The sequence below is a fragment of the Oncorhynchus nerka genome, linkage group LG11 (genome assembly GCF_034236695.1).
Source record: "Oncorhynchus nerka isolate Pitt River linkage group LG11, Oner_Uvic_2.0, whole genome shotgun sequence".
Taxonomy (NCBI): Eukaryota; Metazoa; Chordata; class Actinopteri; order Salmoniformes; family Salmonidae; genus Oncorhynchus; species Oncorhynchus nerka.
The window spans coordinates 63,732,757-63,757,916 of record NC_088406.1 but is presented as its reverse complement, the minus strand read 5'-3'; the positions used below and the strand labels follow the sequence as shown (position 1 = coordinate 63,757,916).

The 25,160-nt window shown below is 41.5% G+C and overlaps 1 protein-coding gene across 1 annotated transcript; it reads right to left on the bottom strand.

Annotated features, from left to right (window-relative positions):
- Positions 1–215: 215 nt before the first annotated feature.
- Positions 216–5,796, bottom strand: LOC115137317 (uncharacterized). The gene is made up of 2 exons (XM_029673581.2): positions 5,667–5,796; positions 216–4,275 (listed from the first exon to the last, which is right to left on the bottom strand). The coding sequence occupies exon 2, from the start codon at positions 4,259–4,261 to the stop codon at positions 3,221–3,223; it is 1,041 nt and encodes a 346-aa protein (XP_029529441.1). The 5' UTR covers positions 4,262–4,275; positions 5,667–5,796; the 3' UTR covers positions 216–3,220.
- Between the last annotated feature and the right edge of the window lie 19,364 nt (positions 5,797–25,160).

The following is a 25,160-nucleotide window of genomic DNA, read 5'->3' as shown; positions in this document are numbered from 1 at the left end:
TTGTAAAACATTATTCTATGTAAATACGTTTTTTATTTAATTTGAATAATGATATAATGGTCACACAGTACAGTATAGGCTGTTGTTCAAAGTGTGGTGTTGATGTTTTCACGTTAGAAACCAAAATTTCCCGGTCATTGGTTTTGGAATGTTTTGAGACTGTTATTGATACATTCAACATTTTGTACTAAACATTTTAAATAAAAAACAACTCATTAACTCATCAATTATTTTATTAGAAACATTTATCCCTCCACACACACACACTTATGCCGTGTTCACGTGCTTGTCGGAACTAGGAAACTCAGACATTTCTGACTTGCTAATTTTTTTGAATGCAGCACGCAGGGGCAACCCGTCATACAGGGCAGGTGGTGCAGAGAACCACCTGTTTTGAGACCCACCTGTTTAGCATGCATGTGATAACATGCTGTTTTGCATGTTATTTTGGCATTGATACGTGTCACATATCAGTTTGCAAACAATGTAAATAAAATTAATTGTTAATAAATCCGCATACAAAAATGGTCTCTTTTTTTGCTTTCTTGAGCAAGGCAGCTCCAAAATGCAGGTGTTTCAGCCTAGCTCAGTGCAGTCTGTGGTGGTGGGGCAGCCAGCGGAAAATGTTCTCTAGTTTCGGCCTTGATTGGCTCGGTGTTCTGTCACTCATGGGGACAACACATCACAGCAAAATATACGGGGAGAGCTTGAAAATTCAAGCCCCTTCGATGCTGCCATAGAGTTACATTATAGTTGCCCATCCAAGAAGGCTCAAGGTCATGGGCCACAGATAAAATGACGTCAAATCCTGTTATCTCTACCATAGCTTTGATTGGACTGATCATGACAACATCATACTTTCAAGATCTTAGTAGCAAGCTAGCAGTCATCATCATGAATCAAGTCAATAATCGACTTGAAAATCCTTTTCAATCCTTGTCATATGAGAAGAGAAATTTTAGTTAAAACTTATCGGTGCTCATCGGCCATTGGACATTAACATTACACAACAAGTTGGAATTAGAAAAATTCAACAATAAGTGGTTTGGAAGGAATCAGTGGCTAACTGCAAAGCAATCACAAGCCTGCTACTCAGTGTAGTGGGTGTGTAGTCCAAGTCTCAGTTTAAGGGTTTCTTTTCCAAGCTTAAAAGGATAAACATTCAACATGGGCCTTGCTGTCCAGCATGACGTCTGCCGCAATCAAACAACTGGAAATTCAGAACTGGGAAATGTCAGACTTCGGTGAGTTCAAGACAACTGGGAAAACGAGCTCCTACAGGGAAAATACGTTTTGAACGGTCATTAAACCTGGAATTCCAAGTCGGGAACTTGGGCCTCTTTAGAGAGCTCCAACCTGAAGATCACTGGCGTAATGATTCAGATTTGTTTTTCCCCCAGTTGTCTGAAAGCACCATACATTCAGAGAATGCCAGACTTTGATGACAAAATTTACCCACGAAGGACCACCGCGCCACCTTCCTGTTCCAGAGAAAGTAATACTAAGTGTATGTTGTGTAGTAAGCTGTTCATAATTTAGCCTACTGTTCTGGCTTGGTGGTGCACACGTAGCCTATAGCCTGTTTTTGAAAAATGTCATCATAAAATATTGTAAGAGCTTTCATTGTCTGCTTATAAGCTGTCTTTATTTATCCTACGGTTCTGACTTGGTGTACAGGGAGATTACTGCAATAAGGGCCCATGTTCTGGATTCTGTCGCTGTACATTTCAAAAGTGCTGAACAAATAGTTGTATTGACTACGTCCATCCTAGCTCGCTCATTAATGTCTGAATCGAAGTTACAGATTCCCTTTCATCCGCTTGTCGTCCCCTTATGCCATAGTTTGTACATCTCAATTGTCAGTAGAAACCACATTTGTTTAAGCAAGTCAGCCATATCAGCTATGTTTTTTTTAAGTCTGTAAATGAGGCTGAATTAACTGTTTCGCTGCCAGACAAGGCTCCGCTGATAGCCAGGTGTAGCAGTGGTATTGTGTTGGGACTGCTGGTGAGACAGCTTTATGTAGGGCCCAAACAGTTGCGGTCACCGTTTTCACCGTTATAGTGCAATTAATGTATTGTTTAGTGTTGTGTAGTGGCTTTGCTGGCATGCATCTACGAAAACATTTTTTGTTTTCCCCACTAAGATTTACATGCTACAATGATTACTGGCAGCACGTGTATAACTACAGTTTCCTAGTTCCGACTAGTGTGGCAATAACTATTGCAGGTGTGAGGGCATTTTCTGTTGAACCTTACTAATGCTTGTGTACTAAAATATCCTTCTTTAAGCCTAGGCATTGGGCTTGAGATAGTTAAAGAAAGTAACTCATATAAGATAGAAAAGTGTGCGTGTGTATTAATAAGAGGCCCGATCTAACTGTTCTGTGTGTGTAGAATGACCCCATGATACCTGGGCGCTCAGCCAAGATCTGACAGAAACTAACTGGTTCCTTTTATCTTAACTGGAGACAGAGGAACATGTTATATTCTGCACACCAGTGATAAAGCTATTAATCTATTTGGAGCCTGTTTCTGGGCCAAATATTCATGTTTTGTGTGTGTCTGTGTGTGTGTGTGTGGCCAGTACGACCATACATAGAGGAAGTATATCTGGAGTGACTCCCTGTCATTCTGGCTCCTGTTGTCTTCTCTCAGTTGCGAAAGACTGAGGCAACCTTTTCACCCGGTTTCCTCCCCTCACACACACAAACACATACGTAGGATCACGTGTTTTGCAGATGCTTGTTCGGGGTAGTTTGACTATATAAATGTTCCTGTACTCTTTGTACAGGAGGCTCCCACTCCATTTCACCTGCGTGGGTGGTGTGACCAGCCTCCTGATTATAATACGTTTTTAATCAAAGTAATACCTTGATTGATTGTTGACTTTGCCTCTCCTCATTATTAGTTAAAGGTAGCAATTCCACCACACAGGTGAAATGGTTGGGGAAAAATAACAAAAAAATGTGGCAGGATGTGAAACATCTGAAAACAAGGCCCTTTATCTAAATAAAAACATTCACAATTTCCTACAATACATCATGTATGGGGAATATCGAAGACACGATGTCATACCCATGTCTAGTATACATTTGTAAGAAAATAAATCATTCGGTTAGAGATCTTGGATTTGACCATTAGAAATGAGGTTAAAGAATAATTATGTGTATGATGCCTCTGTCGAAATGCGCATTGGCCAAGTGGGAAACGTCTTAAGACTATCCAGTCTGCTCCAGGAGCTCATCCAGCTCCAGATTACGGATGATACTGATCAACCCCTTACTGATGCGATAGGTGCGCTGGGGGTCAAAAGCACCTCTGTGATGATCATGTTGGGTCACGTAGATTCTGCCCAACACACGGTCTGACTGCATGCTGATAATGATCCGGTCGATGTTGCTGTCGTCATTGTGTCCTGTGTAGTTTTTGCGGACATAACGCGGTATGTTCCTAGACCCAGGGGCATGGAGATTGCCCACTTCGTAGTACGGTAATCCCTGGTCTGGTAGCAGTTGGTTACATTGGCCATCATGCTCCTCTATTTTGTCGAAGAAGCGGTGGAAGCCAAACACCTTCTTCTCAGGGTTGCTCACTGTCAACATTTCACCCTTTTTGTTGAATTTGATGTAGTTGTGGGTGAACCAGTGAAGGAGATGGAGGCCGTGTCTAGGTGGAGGTGTACCAAAGCCAGATGACTCGAGGTGTCTCATTTCGTTAAGTGTGTCCATGGAGGAAGGACAAGGAAGTGAGTATCCAGTCTGCTCCAGGAGATCATCCAGGTCCAGATTACGGATGATACTGATCAACCCCTTACTGATGCGATAGGTGTGCTGGGGGTCAAAAGCACCTCTGTGATGATCATGTTGGGTCACGTAGATTCTGTCCAACACACGGTCTGACTGGAGGCTGATAATGATCCGGTCTATGTTGCTGTCGTTATTGTGTCCTGTGTGGTTTTTGCGGACATCATGCGGTAGGTTCTCAGACTTTGCAGCATTCAGATTTCCCACTTCGTAGTACGGTAAGTCCTGGTCTGGTAGCAGTTGGTTACATTGGCCATCATGCTCCTCTATGTTGTCAAAGAAGCGGTGGAAGCCAAACGCCTTCTTCTTAGGGTTGCGCACTGTCACCATCTCGCTGTCGTTGTTGAATGTGACATATTCATGGGAGAACCAGTGAAGGAGTTGAAGGCCGTGTCTGGGCCGGGGTCTACCAAAGCCAGACGTTTTGAGGTGATCAATTTCGTTCAGTGTCTCCATTGTTATGATGTTCTCTAGAAAGGAGGGAGGGCAAGGTAGAAAAGGTGGAAAGATGGAGAGAGAATAAGAGTGGGTTTTGATTGTCAAAGAGTGCTAGCAAAACATTTATTGAACTGTTCTAAGTGAAAGAGGACACACACTTTTCTGTCATTGTCTCTACAGAGTGGTCCTTGAGAAAATGGGTTGCATCCTCTTCTCAACACGACAGAAACACACACTAACTACAGGTGGACTTCACCCTTATGGTCCTTTTCCTGTTCTGACTATCTGCCCTTCTATGTAAATCTGAACAATAAAAAGGTGTCTGCAAAGGCAGGACAGTCAAGTTGCATCTGACTGTAAAACTAGAGGAGCAGTGTAATTTCTCGTGACCATTCATAGAGGCCAGGAGGGTACCGGCTTAGGTATACACGCCTGAAGGCAGCAGGCCCACCGGTTCAGAAAATGGTGGGTACCCCAAGTCAGGTGGTTGAGACCCTAGCAGGACAGGAGGCCTAGGGCCTCACAAGGCAGGGGACTCATAGCCAGCTACTACTAAGGCCACAAACTGCTGGAGACTAGGAGCCTAACTGGGCATGAGACATACAGTAGGGCCTAGGACTAGAACAGGACACTATGGGATGTGTTTCAAGTTTTATTGTCACATGCACAAGTACAGTGAAATGCCTTGCTAACTTTCTTCAAATCGAACGAGGGACTGTGGACCTATGGAACAGGTAGCCTAGTAACTGGACAGAAGACAATCCGATAGGGTGAGATGTTTTTCATCATCGATGGCAGATCAGTATTGGGGTTATGGTAATCTGAGGCTAGATCTGTGGGTAATGTGAATGTATCCCAGTTGGGTTACTATTTATGAATCCACATATAATTATAAATAAAAGTCCCAATGCAAAATCCCTTTCATATTTTAACCATCATTAAACAGGTGATCCCGTGATCAACCTTCTGAGCCTGAAATGTGTCCTCAAGAGGACTTTGCATTTCAATACAGACTTCTCAGCTCGTACAAAACGTTCTAAGAATCATAAAGCATGGTGAGAGTGTTGTTGTCCTATGGTTTTTTAGCAAACATCCTTCCCTGGGAACGTTGAAGGATAGTGGCTTGGCTTTGGTACATTATCAGCACATTTAAGGAACTTAACAAAAGAAAAATCTGGTAAGGCGTGCTTGTAAAACAATTCGAAAACATTTAGGCCTACATTGTTGTCTTAAATCAGTCAAGCCTCATTGCAAGATACCGTCTTTGAGCAAACCTTGAATGTCTTGTCCAACTAGTCTAATACAACAACTAAGAATTTCTGTAACCAACCAGCTTACTTCCTTATGTCCATCATTATGCAGAAGACGTGTTTATAAATTGTACATTGAATGCAAATACATATTTAATAAATGAACAACTTACCTATTTTGAATTAAGTATATTCAATGTTTGTGAAGTGGTAATATGCTGGGCTGCTATGGAGTTACAATTGTATAGCATTAGTTTCACTTTTAGCCTGCCGAGTTGTTTATATGCAGAATGTAGATGTGTCCTAACCACTCCCCAAAGTTCCATGGGCAAAAAGCCACGGCTATTTAACACTATAATCTCCTAATGTTATTTTGTAAAAATGTTTTTTTTTTTTTTTGCCAACAATTTATCAGTATGCTTAGTAACACAATATACAAACTCCAATCTGTTAATTGGATCTGAAAATAATTCCAATGCATGAATTGAAATGGTTTGCGTTCAACTGTCCAAAATGAAATTCAAGCCGGTAATCACAATACATTTCATTGAATGCTGAAAACGATGAGCAGCATGCCACCCTTTCCAAATCTTGTAATAATTGTAAAGCGACCACACTGTGTGGTTTGTATTTTTCATTAATCCCCTCTAGGAGAGAGTCCCCGGTATGTCAATATATACACATGAATTTAGAATCAACTCAGTATTTAAGACATGAGTCATACTTTCAATGCCACATATTCTTTAGATTCAGAGATGTCTCTGACGTAAGAGGTACATGGAATGCTGAATGCTGAATGCCAACCTTTTGTTTCAATCATTTAAAACCTTGTGCCATTTCCATGTCACACAGTCACAAAACTTGACCTGAAAGAGGACAAACTGTACTAACAGGTTCTTCGTTGTCACACGGACACATGAGAGAATCAATGCCTCAGGGAAGGTAATGCAAACAACATATTTTGCATTGTCTGCCCTGAATCATTCATTCATGTGTCAGTGTGACAACGAAGAACCTGTTTCGCAGAATAAGGCAACAGTGTAAAATCATGTTTAATTCCAGGACTATAAACAGCATTTTATCAACACAGAAGTTAGACAGTGTTATGCTTGAATGTTTTTAGTTGAGCTACATCGAATGACAATGCTTTCCTTTCAAATTACACAACTGGGATTGGTAACTATGGGCGTTTACCTAACGCCTCCTGCAACACCCAAATGTGCAAAGCTGCTGGTTATAAGCGCAGTGTGTCTTTCTAAAAACTTGTTTTGCGAAGAGGTGCTGAAGGGGAAAGGTATGTATTCTCAGATTAACGTGTATTCCAACGTCAAAAATGTAGTCCTACAATCTGATGTGACATGTCGAGAATTACTCTCTCCATTTCATGATGCGTCTTTCCACAATAATCCTTTTTTTGTCCCAAAAATATCATATGTTTTTCTATAAAATATCCTGATGGATATTTTTTTAAAGGGGGTTGTATGTAAAAGTAAGAGTACGTCAGAGAAATTCTACGGGAAGAGAGACTGCAGATTCTTTCAAACAACAGTTTTGTCTACGCAGATTAAGATAGTTGACGTTGCCACCGTTGTCTGTTCCGTCCAGCATGTGTCCACACATCTGAACTCTTGTCGGTTGTTAAAACAGAATGTCACAAACTGCAGTCGTGTCCCAAAGGGCTCTTATCTGTACATCCAGACTTATGACTAAGTCACACGACAAGCTTGTATCAGTAAAAATACTAACATAACATAATAGACAATTGTCTAAGTAAAAACAGCATAGTGTGTCAAATTAACAGTATACTATGTAATTCATATTTAATTTCGACACTGCTTCCGGCTCATGTACCTGACCAATGACACTGCTTCCAGAGCATGTACCTGACCAATGACACTGCTTCCAGAGCATGTACCTGACCAATGACACTGCTTCCAGAGCATGTACCTGACCAATGACACTGCTTCCAGAGAATGTACCTGACCAATGACACTGCTTCCAGAGCATGTACCTGACCAATGACACTGCTTCCAGAGTATGTACCTGACCAATGACACTGCTTCCAGAGCATGTACCTGACCAATGACACTGCTTCCAGAGCATGTACCTGACCAATGACACTGCTTCCAGAGCATGTACCTGACCAATGACACTGCTTCCAGAGCATGTACCTGACCAATGACACTGCTTCCAGAGAATGTACCTGACCAATGACACTGCTTCCAGAGCATGTACCTGACCAATGACACTGCTTCCAGAGTATGTACCTGACCAATGACACTGCTTCCAGAGCATGTACCTGACCAATGACACTGCTTCCAGAGCATGTACCTGACCAATGACACTGCTTCCAGAGCATGTACCTGACCAATGACACTGCTTCCAGAGCATGTACCTGACCAATGACACTGCTTCCAGAGCATGTACTTGACCAATGACACTGCTTCCAGAGCATGTACCTGACCAATGACACTGCTTCCAGAGCATGTACCTGACCAATGACACTGCTTCCAGAGCATGTACCTGACCAATGACACTGCTTCCAGAGCATGTACCTGACCAATGACACTGCTTCCAGAGCATGTACCTGACCAATGACACTGCTTCCAGAGCATGTACTTGACCAATGACACTGCTTCCAGAGCATGTACCTGACCAATGACACTGCTTCCAGAGCATGTACCTGACCAATGACACTGCTTCCAGAGCATGTACCTGACCAATGACACTGCTTCCAGAGCATGTACCTGACCAATGACACTGCTTCCAGAGCATGTACCTGACCAATGACACTGCTTCCAGAGCATGTACCTGACCAATGACACTGCTTCCAGAGCATGTACCTGACCAATGACACTGCTTCCAGAGCATGTACCTGACCAATGACACTGCTTCCAGAGCATGTACCTGACCAATGACACTGCTTCCGGCTCATGTACCTGACCAATGACACTGCTTCCGGCTCATGTACCTGACCATTGACTGCTTCCGGCTCACACTGGTAGAGCTCTACTTGCACATCATGAACTCGGCCTGAAAGAAGAAAAATAGTTCGAAAAAGTTCCATTGAAAATACACAAATAAACTGTTCACAAAATGGAGCAAAAGCTACACATTTCTCACTGCAAATATCAATTGTTTTCTTTGACGTATCTGTGATGCGTAACGGCACAATCCGCAGCCGGGAACTCAGTTTCACCATCAATTGGTGTCAATAACGTTGAAAATGTTGCATTTCACGTAATAAAGATAATCAACAAGCTTAAGAAGTGTAGGTTTGGTGAAAAATGTATGGGAAGTAACATTACCTCTAGGTGCATTATAATATGCCTTGTCCCTGTCATAACAGCCCATAAGACAGAAGCCTATTTCCTGTTTCAGTAGTATACCCCCTGGACAGGAAGCTAGTCTATCACAATGCCTTACCCCGAATCCATCTGCTTAATGCGGGTGTTTCAGGCAGAGATACATTTGGTCCCACTTTTTAGAATCTTTGGTATGAATAAACTGGGGATCGAACTCAACCTTCCAGTCTCATGGCCGACACTAACTCCAAGGCCGCTGAGTGGATTGGTGCGTTATGCTTTAAATAAACAACATCCGCCGCAGATTGTCAGCTGCTGTAACTCAAAACTGAGGTTTTAGGTTTTCTCTTTCAATGATTCCACCTTGAAATGAGTTGTTTGAGGACAATCTCTTACTGAAACTGCCTTGTTCACTTTTAAAATCAGCAAAACCATGCCTTCCGAGTAAAGGGGGTGGCCAGCCACATAATTTGTTTTAAAAGCCTCCCATGACAACAAAAACTATCCCAAAATAGTCTCTTATTGCTTTAGTTACGATAGCATAACACAGTGATGCTACTACAATTAAGGCACAAGCCATAATCAAGGGTTATACACTGAGTATACCAGACATTAGGAACACCTTCCAAATATTGAGCTGCATAATTACTTCATCAAATACCCCCAGAAGTCTACTGTGGAGAGAACACTTATGGCCATCTCTCCGCATCCAGTGTCATTCGAAAGCAAATGGAAGGCTCCTTTTAAATTGACCGTCCTAAAGAGGAAGATAATTGGTTTAGAGTTTGGCCTTGGTTTCAATGATTTAGTGATGGTTAAAAAGTGTGACCTGGTGAAAATAAGTACGTTGTGGGTGGAAATATGATTCAGAGAGACAGAGAGAGAGAGAGGGACACCACACAGTCAGAGAAAAATATTATCTCAGCCCCACCATCTCTGGCTCGATCCCACACATGGAGCAGATTGATTTTACTGGGGAGGCCATGTTCTCCACATGGATGTTGTGTCGCTGCTCCCTCATTTATTTCCATACGGCCACAAGCTTCAACAGGAAGAGAAACATAACCAAACATTTACTGACTCACACGGGAGAGACACCATTTAGCTGTGGTGTCTGAGGGAAAAGCTTCGGACTCGAGGAGCCTTACGCATGTGCAGACATACAAGTACTGGAGAGAAACCATTTAGCTGTGGTGACTGAGGGAAAGCTTCGGACTCGAGGAGCCTTACGCACGTGCAGACATACAAGTACTGGAGAGAAACCATTTGGCTGTGGTGACTGCAGGATATTTTGAACAAATTGAACCTTGAAAGTCATATATTGAACATCCACAAATAAAGAAAACAGGAGGAATTAGAAAAAAGGAAATAAAATTAAGACAGATCTTCTGTCAGGAGATTGGCAGGAAAAGGACAAAGGCCAAAGTAACTCTGGATCATTCATGTTGTATATTTCAGATAAATATATGTGTGATTTATTTACGTTTGTATAACATTCCAAAATAAGGTTGGATTTTATGTAATGATCAAACAGTACGGTGACGCGTAACAGGTGAACCCAAGAGCAGACTCAGACGAGGAGATTGGGATGAGGTAACCAAGTTATTTATTGAAACACAGGGTGAAGATTGAGTGCAGGCCAAGGGAAGCTCAGTGGAGCTGTGGGAAACCAGGTGCGGAGGCTGAGGTTGGAGCGAGAGGTATTGGGACATGGTAAGCAGGTCCGGAGGGGAATCCAAGGGAGCCGTAGATTGGGGGATCCAGGACAGAGTTGCATGGCTGACGAGACTACAGACAGCGACCAGAGTGGGCAGAACTGTAGTGGAGAGGAAAACAGCATCGGGCAAGGGAAAACAGGCACAACAGCATATAATCAGCTAGAAACATAGACTGACTGAGAAGAGATTACAATCTGGCTGGTGGAAGTGGCAGGGCTGAGTATTAGTAGAGGTCTTGATTATGGAACAGGTTGCAGCTGGTGGGGATCTGCTCTGACCCCAGCACACCTGTCTCCACCCACACAATCACACACACACACACACAGAGAGAGAGGGAAAGAGCACTGGGGGAGTGGAGGCAGGTCAAGGAGACACTGGATGAGCTGTAGAGGGCGTGGCAGGAGCAGATGTAATAAGTACAGAGTATTGTAGGAAAACAAAATCCTACACTTTGACGAAACTCACACGGCTGTTGTTCAAAGTATGTTGATGTTTTCATGTTATTTGAAAAAATAATTATTGGTCGCTTGCATGTCTCTCAGGGCTATGAGAGAAGGGTGAGAGGGATCTTATTGATACATTAAACATTTCGTAATTTCCAGAAAAAAAAGAAAAGAAAATATTAACCAATCATTGATTCAAGTTCCTGATTAGACACAGTTTTGGTAGTGGTGGGTTAAAACAAAAAAATGTGCACTCTCTGATGGTCCCCCGGAAGGAAGATGGGTCAAGGGGAAGGGATCCTGAGAGGAGTTGTGTGAGTCGTAGATCTGTACCAGTACAGAGGGATAAACCAACAAGTAATATATGTTTCAGTAAGATTGGATTATTGGCATTTATTGCGATGGTTATCAACTGTACTGCAGGGATGGAATGTCATTTGCAGAAAATAGAGGTTGTGGTGGCAGCTGCAGAGAGGGATTTGGATGTGCGAGATTTGACATCAGAAGAGTTACAGGGTGTGTTAAGTGGTGGTGTCCCATCCTTTCAGGCTCTTGGGCTGAAGACGAAATAGATTGAAATAGTGGAGTATGGTATTTATTTATTTTATTTGTGAGTGTAGTGTTAGATGGTAGGTTAATTTGATTTGTATTTGTTTTATTATTATTTATTTATTAAGCAAATTATAAGGGAGTTATACTCCAGTCTAGTAGGTGGCGGTAATGCAACATTTATTGGATGCCAACCGCGATTAAACCTCATTGAAGAAGAAGGGTCCCCCGGGAATGGATTGAGGAACACTGTTCTGTTATGGTCTCTAGAGTCCTGATGGATTTGATAATGATGGAAACTCTGTCCAGCCACTGCTAACACCAACCCATGGCTTTGAAATCCAAGTGCAAGTGCACACTTTGGGGCAAGTGTGGAGAATCGACACAAAGGTCTTTTCCCATTTGGAAAACAATGTCTGTCCTCCACCCTCTCTCCTCAAGTCCTCTTTTCTCCGTGACCTGGAAACTGATAAGTGGTCAAGGAGATGTCATTTGTAGGTGAAAGGAAGAGTATCCCCCCCTCATCGATATCCACCTTTCATCGAGGAGAGTTTCAATTTCAATGATTTTACTGAGTTACAGTTCATATAAGGAACTCAGTCGATTTAAATAAATTCATTAGGCCCTAATCTGTGGATTTCACATGACTGGGCAGGCGCGTAGCCATGGGTGGGCCTGGGAGGGCAAGAATTTGTTTTACTATCATCAGCTGTCAGGGTGGCTGGTCTCAGACGATCCCGCAGGTGAAGAAGCCGGACGTGGAGGTCCTGGGCTGGCGTGGTTACACGTGGTCTGCGGTTGTGAGGCCTGTTGGACCTATTGCCAAATTCTCTAAATTGATGTTGGAGGCAGCTTATGGCAGAGAAATTAACATTCAATTCTCTGGCGAACATTCCTCAATATGTCATTTGCACGCTCCCTCAAAACTTGAGATATCTGTGGCATTGTGTTGCGTGACAAAACTGTAAACAGTGGTGTAAAGTACTGAAACAAAAAGTCTTTAAAGTACTACTTAAGTTGTTGTTTGGGGTATCTGTACTTTACTTTGCTATTAAATTTTTTGCCAACTTTTACTTCACTACATTCCCCCAAAAAAGAATGTACTTTTTACTCCATACATTTCCCCAAAAGTACCGTTACATTTTGACAGCAAAATGCTCCAGTTCACACACTTATCAAGAGAATATCCCTGGTCATCCCTACTGCCTCTGATCTGGCAGACTCACTAAACACAAATGCTTCATTTCTAAATTATGTCTGAGTGTTGTAGTGTGCCCTTGCTATCCGTCAATAAAGAAAAACCCGTCTAGTTTGCTTAATAGAAGGAATTTGAAATGATTTATACTTTTACATTTGAATCTTAAGTACATTTTAGCAATTCCATTTACTTTTGATACTTAAGTATATTTAAAACCAGATACTTTTAGACTTACTCAAGTAGTATTTTACTAGGTGACATTTACTTTTACTTGAGTCATTTTCTATTAAGTTATCTTTAAGTATGACAATTGAGTACTTTTTACACCTGACTCTACATTTTAGAGGGGCCTTTTATTGTTCCCAGCACAAGGTGCACTTGTGTAATGATCATGCTGTTTAATCAGCTTCTTGATATGCCACACCTGTCAGGTGGGTGGATTATCTTGTCAAAGGAGAAATGCTCACTAACAGGGATGTAAACAAATGTGTGCACAACATTTGAGAGAAATAAGCTTTTCGTGCAAACGGAAAATTTCAGGGATCTTTTATTTCACATCGTAAAACATGGGAACAACAATTTACATGTTGCGTTTATAATTTTCTTCAGTATATACTGTATATTATGATACATAAAAGGGTACTAAAAGTCCAAATTAAATAGCTAAATGATCCTTGGTATGACGGTCTTAAAATAATTCCATGTGAAAGCTTAGAAGAAACCCAGCCTTAGACTTGAGTTAAAGTTACTGAAATAAAATGGATCTTGGTCAGTTAGCAACTTACGTGAGTCTAGCAAACACAAATGCCTATTATACATTTTTAAGAAAATAATTAATTTTAAGATCTTGATTTTGACCATCAGATTATGCGTATGATGCCTCTGTCTATATACCTTTGGCCAGGGGGAAAAGTCTTAAGAGTATCCAGTCTCTTTCAAGAGCTCATCCAGGTCCAGATTACGGATGATACTGATCAAGCCCTTACTGATGCGATAGGTGTGCTGGGGGTCAAAAGCACCTCTGTGATGATCATGTTGGGTCACGTAGATTCTCTCCAACACCAGGTCTGACTTGAGGCTGATAATGATCCGGTCTATGTTGCTGTCGTCATTTTGTCTCGTGTGGTTTTGGCTGACATAATCCGGCATGTTCTTAGACCGTGGGCCTTTCAGATTTCCCACTTGGTAGTACGGTAAACCCTGGTCTGGTAGCAGTTGGTTACATTGGCCATCATGCTCCTCTATTTTGTCAAAGAAGCGGTGGAAGCCAAACACCTTCTTCTTGGGGTTTCGCACTGTCACCATTTCACCCTTTATGATTTGGACGTAGTCGTGGGCAAACCAGTGAAGGAGTTGAAGGCCGTGTCTAGGCCGGGGTCTACCAAAGCCAGACGATTGGAGGTGAGCAATTTCTTTCAGTGTCTTCATGGTTATGATTTACTCTAGCAAGGAGGGAGGGCAAGGTGGAAAGATGGAGAGAGAGAGAGAAAGAGAGAATAAGAGTGGGTTTTCTTGTCAAAAACTATGAGCGAAACATTTATTTAACTGTTTGGACCTTTTCTGTCATTGTCTCTACGGAGTGGTCTTTGAGAAAATGGTTGCATCCTCTTCTCAACACGACAGAAACACACACTAACTCGAGGTGGACTTCACCCTTATGGTCCTTTTGCTGTTCTGCCTATCTGCCCTTCAATGGAAATCTGAACAATGAAAGGGATATAATCAAATGTGTGGGCAACAGCAGGACAGTCAAGTTGCATGTGGCCGTAAAACTAGAGAAGTAGTATAATTTCTCGGGACCATGCATCCAGGAAGGTACCTGCACAGGTGCACATGCCTGAAGGCAGCAGGCCCACCGAGTCAGTGAATGGTGGGTACCCCAAGTCAGGTGGCTGAAACCCTAGCAGGGCGGGAAGCCTAGGGCCTGACAAGGCAAGGGACTCATAGCCAACTACTACTAAGGCCACAAACTGCTGGAGACTAGGAGCCTAAACTGGGCATGAGACATACAGTAGGTCCTAGGACTAGAAAAGGACACTATGGGCAGACTGAAGGTGTGGGCTGCAAATATACTGAGGGATTGTGGACATATGGAACAGGTAGCCTAGTAACTGGACAGAAGACAATTCGGTAGGGTGAGATGTTTTTAATCATCGATGGCAGATCAGTATTGGGGTTATGGTAATCTGAGGCTAGATCTGTGGGTAATGTGAATGTATCCCAGTTGGGTTACTATTTATTAATCCACATATAATTATAAATAAAAATCCCAATTCAAAATCCCCTCTCCCTTTCATATTTTAGCCATCATTAAACAGGTGATCAACCTTCTGAGCCTAAATTGTGATGTCCTCAAGAGGACTGCCAATGAATTTGCATTTCAATACAGACTTCACAGCTAGCAGAAAATCTTATATGTACTATACATTCATGGTGAGAGTGTGTTGAAACACGCATGAGAGCACCAGCTGTTCCCGAAGACAGTGTGATCACGCTCTCCGCATCTGATGTAAGACCTTTAGACAGGTTAACATTCACAAGGCCGTAGGGCCAGACGGATTACCAGGACGTGTACTGCGAGCATGCGCTGACCAACTAACAAGTGTCTTCACTGGCATGTTCAACCTCTCCCTGTCCGACTCTGTAATACCAACATGTTTTAAGCAGACAACCATAGTGCCTGTGCCCAATAACACTGAGGTAACCTTCCTACATGACTACCGACCTGTAGCACTCACGTCTGTAGCCATGAAGTGCTTTGAAACGCTGGTCATGGCTCACATCAACACCATTATCCCAGAAACCCTAGACCCCACTCCGATTTGAATGGATGATGCGGTCTCTATTGCACTCCACACTGTCCTTTCCCACCTGGACAAATGGAACACCTACAGTTGCGTCAGAAGTTTACATACACTTAGGTTGGAGTCATTAAAACTCATTTTTCAACCACTCCACAAATTTCTTGTTAATAAACTATAGTTTTGGCAAGTCGGTTAGGACTTGTACTTTGTGCATGACACAAGTAGTTTTTCCAACAATTGTTTACAGACAGATTATTTAATTTATAATTCAATGTATCACTGTATTCCAGTGGGTCAGAAGTTTACATATACTAAGTTGACTGCGCCTTTAAACAGCTTGGAAAATTCCAGAAAATTATGTCATGGCTTTAGAAGCTTCTGATAGCCTAATTGACATACTTTGAGTCAATTGGAGGTGTACCTGTGGATGTATTTCAAGGCCTACCTTCAAACACAGTGCCTCTTTGCTTGACATCATGGGAAAATCAAAAGAAATCAGCCAAAACCTCAGAAAAATAAGTTGTAGACCTCCACAAGTCTGGTTCACCCTTGGGAGCAATTTCCAAATGCCTGAAGGTACCAGGTTCATCTGTACAAACAATAGTACGCAAGTATAAACACCATGGGACCATACAGCGGTCATACCGCTCAGGAAGGAGACTCGTTCTGTCTCCTAGAGATGAACGTACTTTGAGGTGAAAAGTGCAAATCAATCCCAGAACAACAGCAAAGGACCTTGTGAAGATGCTGGAGGAAACAGGTACAAAAGTATCTATATCCACAGTAAAAGGAGTCCTATATCGACATAAATTGAAAGGCCGCTCAGCAAGGAAGAAGCCACTATTCCAAAACCGCCATAAAAAAAACAGACTACGGTTTGCAACTGCACATGGGGACAAAGATCGTACTTTTAGGAGAAATGTCCTCTGGTCTGATAAAACAAAAATAGAACTGTTTGGCCATAATGACAATCGTTATGTTTGGAGGAAAAAGGGGGAGGCTTGCAAGCTGAAGAACACCATCCCAACTGTGAAGCATGGGGGTGGCAGCATCATGTTGTGAGGGTGCATGTTTTGCAGGAGGGACTGGTGCACTTCACAAAATAGTTGGCATCATGAGGGAGGAAAATTACGTTCATATATTTAAGCAACATCTCGAGACATCAGTTAGGAAGCTAAAGCTTGGTCGCAAATGTTTCTTCCAAATGGACAATGACCCCAAGCATACAAAATGGCTTAAGGACAAAAAAGTATTCACAAAGCCCTGACCTGAATCCCATAGAAAATTTGTGGTCAGAACTGAAAAAGTGTATGCGAGGAAGGGTGCCAATAAACCAGGCTCAGTTACACCAGCTCTGTCAGGAGGAATGGGCCAAAATTCACCCAACTTATTGTGGGAAGCTTGTGGAAGGCTACCCGACATGTTTGACCCAAGTTTAACAATTTAAAGGCAATGCTAACAAATACTAATTGAGTGTATGTTAACTCCTGACCCACTGGGAATGTGATTAAATACATTTAAGCTGAAATAAATCATTCTCTCTACTATTATTCTGACATTTCACATTTGTTAAAATAAGGTGGTGATACTAACTGACCTAATACAGGGAATTTTTACTAGGATTAAATGTCAGAAATTGTGAGAAACTGAGTTTAAATGTATTTGGCTAAGGTGTACGTAAACTTCTGACTTCAACTGTATGTGAGAATGCTATTCATTGACTACAGCTCAGCATTCAACACCATAGTGGGACTAAACACCTTCCTCTGCAACTGGATCCTGAACTTGCTGACGAGCCACCCCCGGGTGGTAAGTGTAGGTAACAACACATCTGCCACAATGATCCTCAACACAGGAGCCCCTCAGAGGTGCGTGCTCAGCCCCCTCCTGTTCTCCCTGCTCACTCATGACTGCACGGCCAGGTACAACTCCAACACCATCATAAAATTTGCCCGATGACACAACGGTGGTACGCCTGACCACCAAAAACAACGAGACAGCCTATAGGGAGGTCAGGGACCTGGCCGTGTGGTGCCAGGACAACAACCTCTCCCTCAACGTGATCAAGACAAAGGAAATGATTGTGGACTACAGGAAAAGAGGACCGAGCATGCCCCCATTCTCATCGGCGGGGCTGCAGTAGAGCAGATTGAGAGCTTCAAGTTCGTTGGTGTCCACATCACCAACAAACTAACATGGTCCATGCACACCAAGACAGTCGTGAAGCGGGCAAGACAAAACATATTCCCCCTCAGGAGACGGAAAAGATTTGGCATGGGTCTTCAGATCCTCAAAAGGTTCTACAGCTGCACCATCGAGAGCATCCTGACTGGTTGCATCACTGCCTGGTATGGCAGCTGATTGGCCTCCGACTGCAAGGGTAGTGTAAACAGCCCAGTACATCACTGGGGCCAAGCTTCCTGCCATCCAGGACCTCTATACCAGGCGGTGTCAGAGGAAGGCCCTAAAAATTGTCAAAGACTCCAGCCACCCTAGTCATAGACTGTTCACTCTGCTACCACACGGAAAGCAATGCCGTAACGCCAAGTCTATGTCCAAGAGGCTTCTGAACAGCTTCTTCCCCTAAGCCATATGACTCCTGAACACCTAAACAAATGGCTACCGAGAATTTTTTGCGTTGCCCTCCCCCTCCACACCACTGCCACTCTCTGTTGTCATTTACCCATAGTCACTTTAATAACTGTACCTACATGTACATACTACCTCAATTAAACCCTGCACATTGACTCTGTAACCGGCACCCACCTGTAGATATATATATATATATATTTTACTGCTCCTCTTAAATTCCTTGTTACTTTTATCTCTTATTCTTATCTGTATTTTTTGAAATTGCACTGTTGATTAGGGGCTCGTATGTAAGCATTTCACTGTAAGGTCGACATCGGTTTTATTCGGTGCATGTGGCTAATAACATTTGATTTGAGTTTGATTTGATTTGTTGTATTAAATCAGTCAAGCATCATTGCAAGATATTGTCTTTTGAGCAAACCTTGAACGTCTTGTCCAACTAGTCTAATAAAACAACCAAGCCATTCTTTAGCCTACCAGTTTACTTCATTATGTTCATCGTTATCCAGAAGACAGGTTTACAATTGTACATTGATGCCAAATAAATAATTTAAATGAACAACTTACCTATTTGTGAATCTATATTTTGTGAAGTGATAGTAGGCTAGGCTGCTATGGAGTTACAATTCTATAGCAACTGTTTCCCTTTTAGTCTGTCAAGTTCCCTATTTGCGGAGTGAAAATGTATCCTAACCACTCCCCAAAGTACCATGGGCAAAAAGCCAAGGCTACTTAACACTAGAATCTCCTGATCCAATTTTGTAAAGATATTTTTTTGTGAACTCTCAACTAAAATCACAGTTTATCGGAAGGCCTAGTAACACAATATACAAACTCCTATCTATTAATTGGATCTGAACATAATTTCAATATGTGGATTGAAATGGCTTGCATTCAACTGTCCAAAATGCACATTCAAGCCGGTAATCACAATACATTTCATAGAAGGCTGAAAACGGTGAGCAGCATGCCACCCTTTTCAAATCTTGTAATCATTTTAAAGCAACCACACTGTGTGGTTTGTATTTTTCATTAATCCCCTCTAGAGAGAGTACCGGTACTATAATATATAATATATAATATATACAGAATCAACTCAGTATTTGAGACACGAGTCATACTTTCAATGCCACATACGTACATGGAATGCTGAATGCCAAACTTTGAGTCAAACTTTTTATTTTTGGTGCCATTTTCATGACACACAGTCACAAAACTTGACCTGAAAGAGGACAAACTGTACTAACAGGCTGAGCTCAACAGGTTATTTGTTCTCCCTCTGACACATGAGAGAATTTGTATCTGTATTTATTATGTATACCCATTAGTTACTGCCAGGGCAGCAGCTACTCTTCATGGGGTCCAGCAAAATGAAGGTGGTTATACATTTTTAGAACATTACAATACATTCATAACAGATTTGACAACATATTAAGTGTGTCCCCTCAGGCCCCTACTCTACTACCATCACTCATTCATATATCCTTATGTACATATTCTTTATCCCCTTACACTGTGTATAAGACAGTAGTTTTGGAATTGTTAGTTAGATTACTTGTTGGTTATCACTGCATTGTCGGAACTAGAAGCACAAGCATTTCGCTACACTCGCATTAACATCTGCTAACCATGTGTATGTGACAAATAAAATTTGATTTGATTTTTACTACCACATATCTATTTTTAAAAAATCCCATGTGTACGTGCGTGTACAGTGCGTATGTTATCCTGTGTTTGTGTGCATGTGTCTTTTTATTGTTGCTGCTTCACAGTCCCTCTGTTCCATTAGGCGTATTTTGATCTGTTTTTTAAATCAAACTTTACTGCTTGCATGAGTTACTTGATGCGGAATAGAGTTCCATGTAGTCATGACTCTATGTAGTACTGTGTGACTCCCATAGTCTGTTCTGGACTTGGGGACTGTGAAGAAACCTCTGGTGGCATGTCTTGTGGGGTATATACGTATATAGGAGTGGCAATATCGTCCGCTATTATCCTCAGTCATTTTCCATCCAAGTTGTCAGACCGCAGTGGATTGTCATTATTGATAGACAACAATCATTTTTTCACCTCTTCCAAACTTACTTTACGGAATTCAAAATTACAATGCTTGTATGTACTTGGATGTGTAGTGTCAGCATTTGTTGCTGGCGTGTCATGCCTAAGTTTGCTAATCTTGCCAATGAAAAAAATATTAAAGTAGTAAGTATCAGTGGGTTTTGTGATGAATGAGACATCTGATTCAATTAATAATGGAGCGGAGTTTGCCTTTTTGCCCAAAATTTCATTTAAGATGCTCCAAAGCTTTTTACTATCATTCTTTCATGTCATTTGTCTTTGTTTCACAGTGTAGTTTATTCTTCTTTTTATTCAGTTTAGTCATGATTACTCAATTTGCAGTACGTTTGCCAATCGGTTGTGCAGCCAGACTTATTTGCCATTCATTTTGCCACATCCCTCTCAACCATAAACTTTTTTCAATTCCTCATCAATCCATGGGGATTTAACTGTTTTTACAGTCATTTTATTAATGGATGCATGCTTATTAGTAACTGGGATAAGCAATTTCATAAATGTGTCAAGTGCAGCGTCTGGTTGCTCGTCATTACCCCACCACGGACCAACAAATATTCTTTACATCAACATAGGAATATGATAGAAAATTTACAAGATTATGTTTTAAATACTTATGCATCAAATAAGGTTTTCTCAGTACTCTGTCATCTGTGTCTGTGTGAACGGAGTTGGCCTCTGGGGCTTGGGCTGGCAATTGATTTATGATGCCAGGGCCAGGTGTCTCCTCCCTCCAGTTTCTCTCCCACACGCAGATGAACATTGGACTTTGAAAATTGTGAGGAGGACCCAGTGTCCCATGTTGTGTTAGTATCTGTTTGTTAAGGAGTGCTACTCTAAATGGAGAACATAACCCTGTCAAAACAAGCAGTAAATGACCTAGGTACAGACACCCGGGGCCATATAAATCTTTCTGTCTGTTGCTTGAGAGCACAATCTATATTTGTACAATTCTACACATCTGTTGTTTGCCACGTACTCAGAAGGATGTGCTTTGTCTGTAAAGGTTGTAACCCAACGTTGCTCGTTGGGATCTCAGCGATCACCTCCGGGTGATTTGCTGACCAGCTCCGTTATTGCAATAATGAATAATAAAGTTGGATTGTTTTGAAGAAATCTAAAAGTCTCTCTCCTTTGGTTAGAATAATTGCTACAACAGGAATCACTACAAAACGTATTGTATGACCTCTTATACACTATATTATACCCCAGGCTTTGGCACTTTGGTTTTCCTTAGTATGGCTATTTTATTGTGATCACTACATCCGATGGATTTGGATACTGCTTTCAAACACATTTCTGCAGCATTGGGTAAAGATTTGATCAATACACGTTGATGATTTTATTCCTGTGCTGTTTGTAACTACCCTGGTAAGTTGGTTGATAACCTGAACCAGGTTGCAGGCACTAGTTACAGTTTGAAGCTTTCTCTTGAGTGGGCAGACTGATGAAAGCAGTCAATATTTAAATCACCCAGAAAATATACCTCTTTATTAATATCACATACATTATCAAGCATTTCACATGTTATCCATATACTGACTGCTAGCACTTGGTGGTCTATAGCAGCTTCTCACCAGAACGGGCTTTAGGTGAGGCAGCTGAACCTGTAGCCATATTACTTCAACAGTATTTAACATGAGATCCTTTATAAGCTTCACAGGAATGTGGTTCTGAATATAAACATCCACACCTCCACCTTTGGTATTTCTGTCTTATCTGTAGATAGTATAACCATGTATTGCTACCACTGTATCATCAAAGGTATTATCTAAGTGAGTTTCAGAGATTGTCAGAATATGAATGTCATCTGTTACTAGCAAATGATTGATTTCATGAACCTTGTTTCTTTAACCTCTATAGGATCGGTGTCCCTAAACCGGGATGGTTGTTGCAAACATGCGCTAATGTGTATCACATCCGGCCGTGATTGGGAGTCCCATAGGGAGGTGCACAACAGGCCCAGCGTCATCTGGGTTTTGCCGGGGTAGGCCGTCATTGTAAATAAGAATTTGTTCTTAACTGACTTGCCTAGTTATATAAAGGTTCGGTTTGTAATTGTGTTTTGTTTTGTAAATTGTTTTGTAAATATGTATTCACATTTGTGGTGCCACTAAATAAACAATGAAAAAAATGTACGTATTTTTTTGTTTCTACTTGATCAGAACAAGCTGTAACTGGACTGTAAGCATATTACTGACTAAAACTGTTGTTACACAAAGGTTTTTATTCTAAGAGAAACAAAGCTGACCTGGATGCCAGGTACAGTAATTGTCTCTTAGGTCAGAGCCAAGTCACAGAAAAACACAGCCATTTTTCCAGATTAGTCTGTGGAGATGGCATCATTGAATGTCTCGCCAGCTTTGATCTATGCCTGGACCTGCAGGACGCAAAATTCTTTGTTTGTCAGACGAATCATTGGGTAGAAAATACAGAATAGTATACAACAAGAGAACACACATGTTTAGTGTTCTGAAAAAAAAATATATATAGAAAATGTCTTACCGAGCCTTTACATAATTCCACGCAAGTTTCTTCAACTGTCTTCTGAATAGCGCTGTCCATGACCAAAATCCCCAAGTCTAACAGTATTTTTTAATTGTCTCCAGTAAATGTTCCGTTCCTCCTGAAAGCCTTAATCTGCTCACTTAAATGAATAGAGATCCTGGTCATGGTGCTACAGTATGTTGTTACAGCATAATCAAAGTATGGACAATCGGCGATCTGCTGTATACTGATGGTATATAACCTGTCCGGGTGTGGTCAACTATTTCAGCATTGTTTCGCGCTGCTCTGAGACAAGCATGGGGACTGGTCTTGATAAATCAATGAGATTTTCTATTTTCATTGAATCTCCGTTTGGGTATTGTTTAGCCTACAAGTAGGGTGTGGAAACAGTCACGTTGTACAGCGCCATATTTTCCAAACGAAACCCTGAGGTTTAGATCTTTTTGGAATAGAAACACCATAATATTAATCAGATTAATTAAACTAATGTGATAAGGTACGTCTAGGTGATAGGTGTAGGGGTCAGGCGCAGGAGAGCAGGGATGTCTGAGAAGCGTTTTTTAATAAAACAGTCCACCAACACTGAAAATGCACAATTGAAAATAACAACGCCCTCTTAACAGAAAACCTGCGCAAACGCACGGAGGAACAAACACAGTTCCGACACTATATACACTTACGTAACCGTGAAAACAAATAACGGTAAATAACGGTAAAAGACTAATCCCGCACAAACTTGGGCAGGCAGCAGGTTGCCCTTATACACACAGAAATTAACGCAAATGAAACCAGGTGTGAAAAAGAACCAAAGACAAAACAAACAGAAAAGGAAAAAGGGATCGGTGGTGGCTAGTAGATCGGCGACGCCGACCGCCGCCCGAACAGGGAGAGGAGTTACCTTCGGTAGAAGTCGTGACAGCTAAAATTTAAATCAATCCCATATACTAAGTTCTTACAAAAAAAGGTGTAGTACAGCCAATATCAAAAAAGTAATATGCTTCTCAAAGATGCCCTCTGGTGGTCAAACTAGCAATAACTGGCATTAATGGCAACAAAGGCTGACAATTAACGTGTCATAGAATTCTGTATGGCGCAACTTTTATAGGAAGAACCACTGTAGGTCACCTTCACTTCTTATGTCCTCTCAAGGCACTCCAACCTTAACAAATAATGGGAATCTTCTAGCCACAGGGGAATACTGTCAATATATAGGGAAAACCCCATCAACCAATAACGAGACACACCTGGACGCAATCACAGTTAGGTGACGCATGTCAAACCAATATAAAGTCGACTTGGGTATTCCATAATGTTTCATTAGAGAACAATTTTAAAGTGAATTGTTTATTTCACATGTACTCATCATTACATCATAAAGCAATTTGTTTTCCAACATATTTAGAAAGAGGTTACATCGGGACAATAAACCGGAGATTCGTGCCAGTTTTTAAACTTTTTGTGTGCTATTTTGGGGGGCTGTCTCCTACTGAGCGGTGCCTGGTGCAAGGGATGATGAGGAGGCCATTGTTAGAGGAGTGCAGTGAGCTGGTGGGAATGTATGAGGGCGCAAGTCCATTGAGTGCTTTGTAGGTGCGCATGAGCAGTTTGAAGGTGATCCTGTTCAAGTAAGTCAATAGCTCATGACAATTTCACCACGACAATATCCTCTGTTTTAGTTGACATCAGTATACAATATTGTCATCTCGGGTGACCAGACAAGCCTCAGTGGCAGGTGGGGGAGTTTAGGTGAGATGGAGAGGAGGACATTCCAGAAGATGACTGAGGAGCTCAGGGATTCAAGAGATAAAGGATAGATGACTGAAGACGTTATGGCAAGAAGAGTTGATGACCACATACAGTCATTTAAAGCCCAGGTCAGAGTAGGATGGCAGCCTTGCACTATATTGTAGCCCACACTTTTTAGGCACTAATTTGTAGTTTGCAAGTGTTTCATAGTAGGTTTATTGGAACCTTATTAGATATTACTTAAATTAGATTTCAGCAACCTTCCAGTCGTTTGAACCAGCGACCTTGCAGCTATTTGCTTTTACTTAAAAGTTGCAAATTAGTACCTGATAAGTGTGGGTATAAATAAGGTGCTACTGTTTTAGAACCTCACATAGGGTAATATAAGAAGTCTGAAAGAAGAGAAGAGGTTAAAATAGGTTCAGAGATGACATAGACAGAATGTATGTGTTACAGAAAATGTAATTGATAATTTGTTTTCAGTATAAAAAGTGTAGAATTGACTATTATCAAATACATTAAATGTTTGGTTCCTCCGTATATAGTTTAATACATTTTCTTATTATTATGTTGTCTGATTTCAAGGATCTGGGGGTGGAGGCTGTTGTCCTCATCTTGAAGAAAAATGGAGAACAAAAGTGGTGGGCAACAGGTTGTCTCAGAGAATTTGACCTTTCCTTTGCAGGTAAAGTATAACAGATTAAAAGACACAATGTGGTTCCTGTGTTTCT

What these genes read in the sequence shown, in the direction of transcription:
- LOC115137317 (XM_029673581.2), bottom strand. Translation starts at nt 4,261, where the DNA reads ATGGAGACACTGAACGAAATTGATCACCTCAAAACGTCTGGCTTTGGT.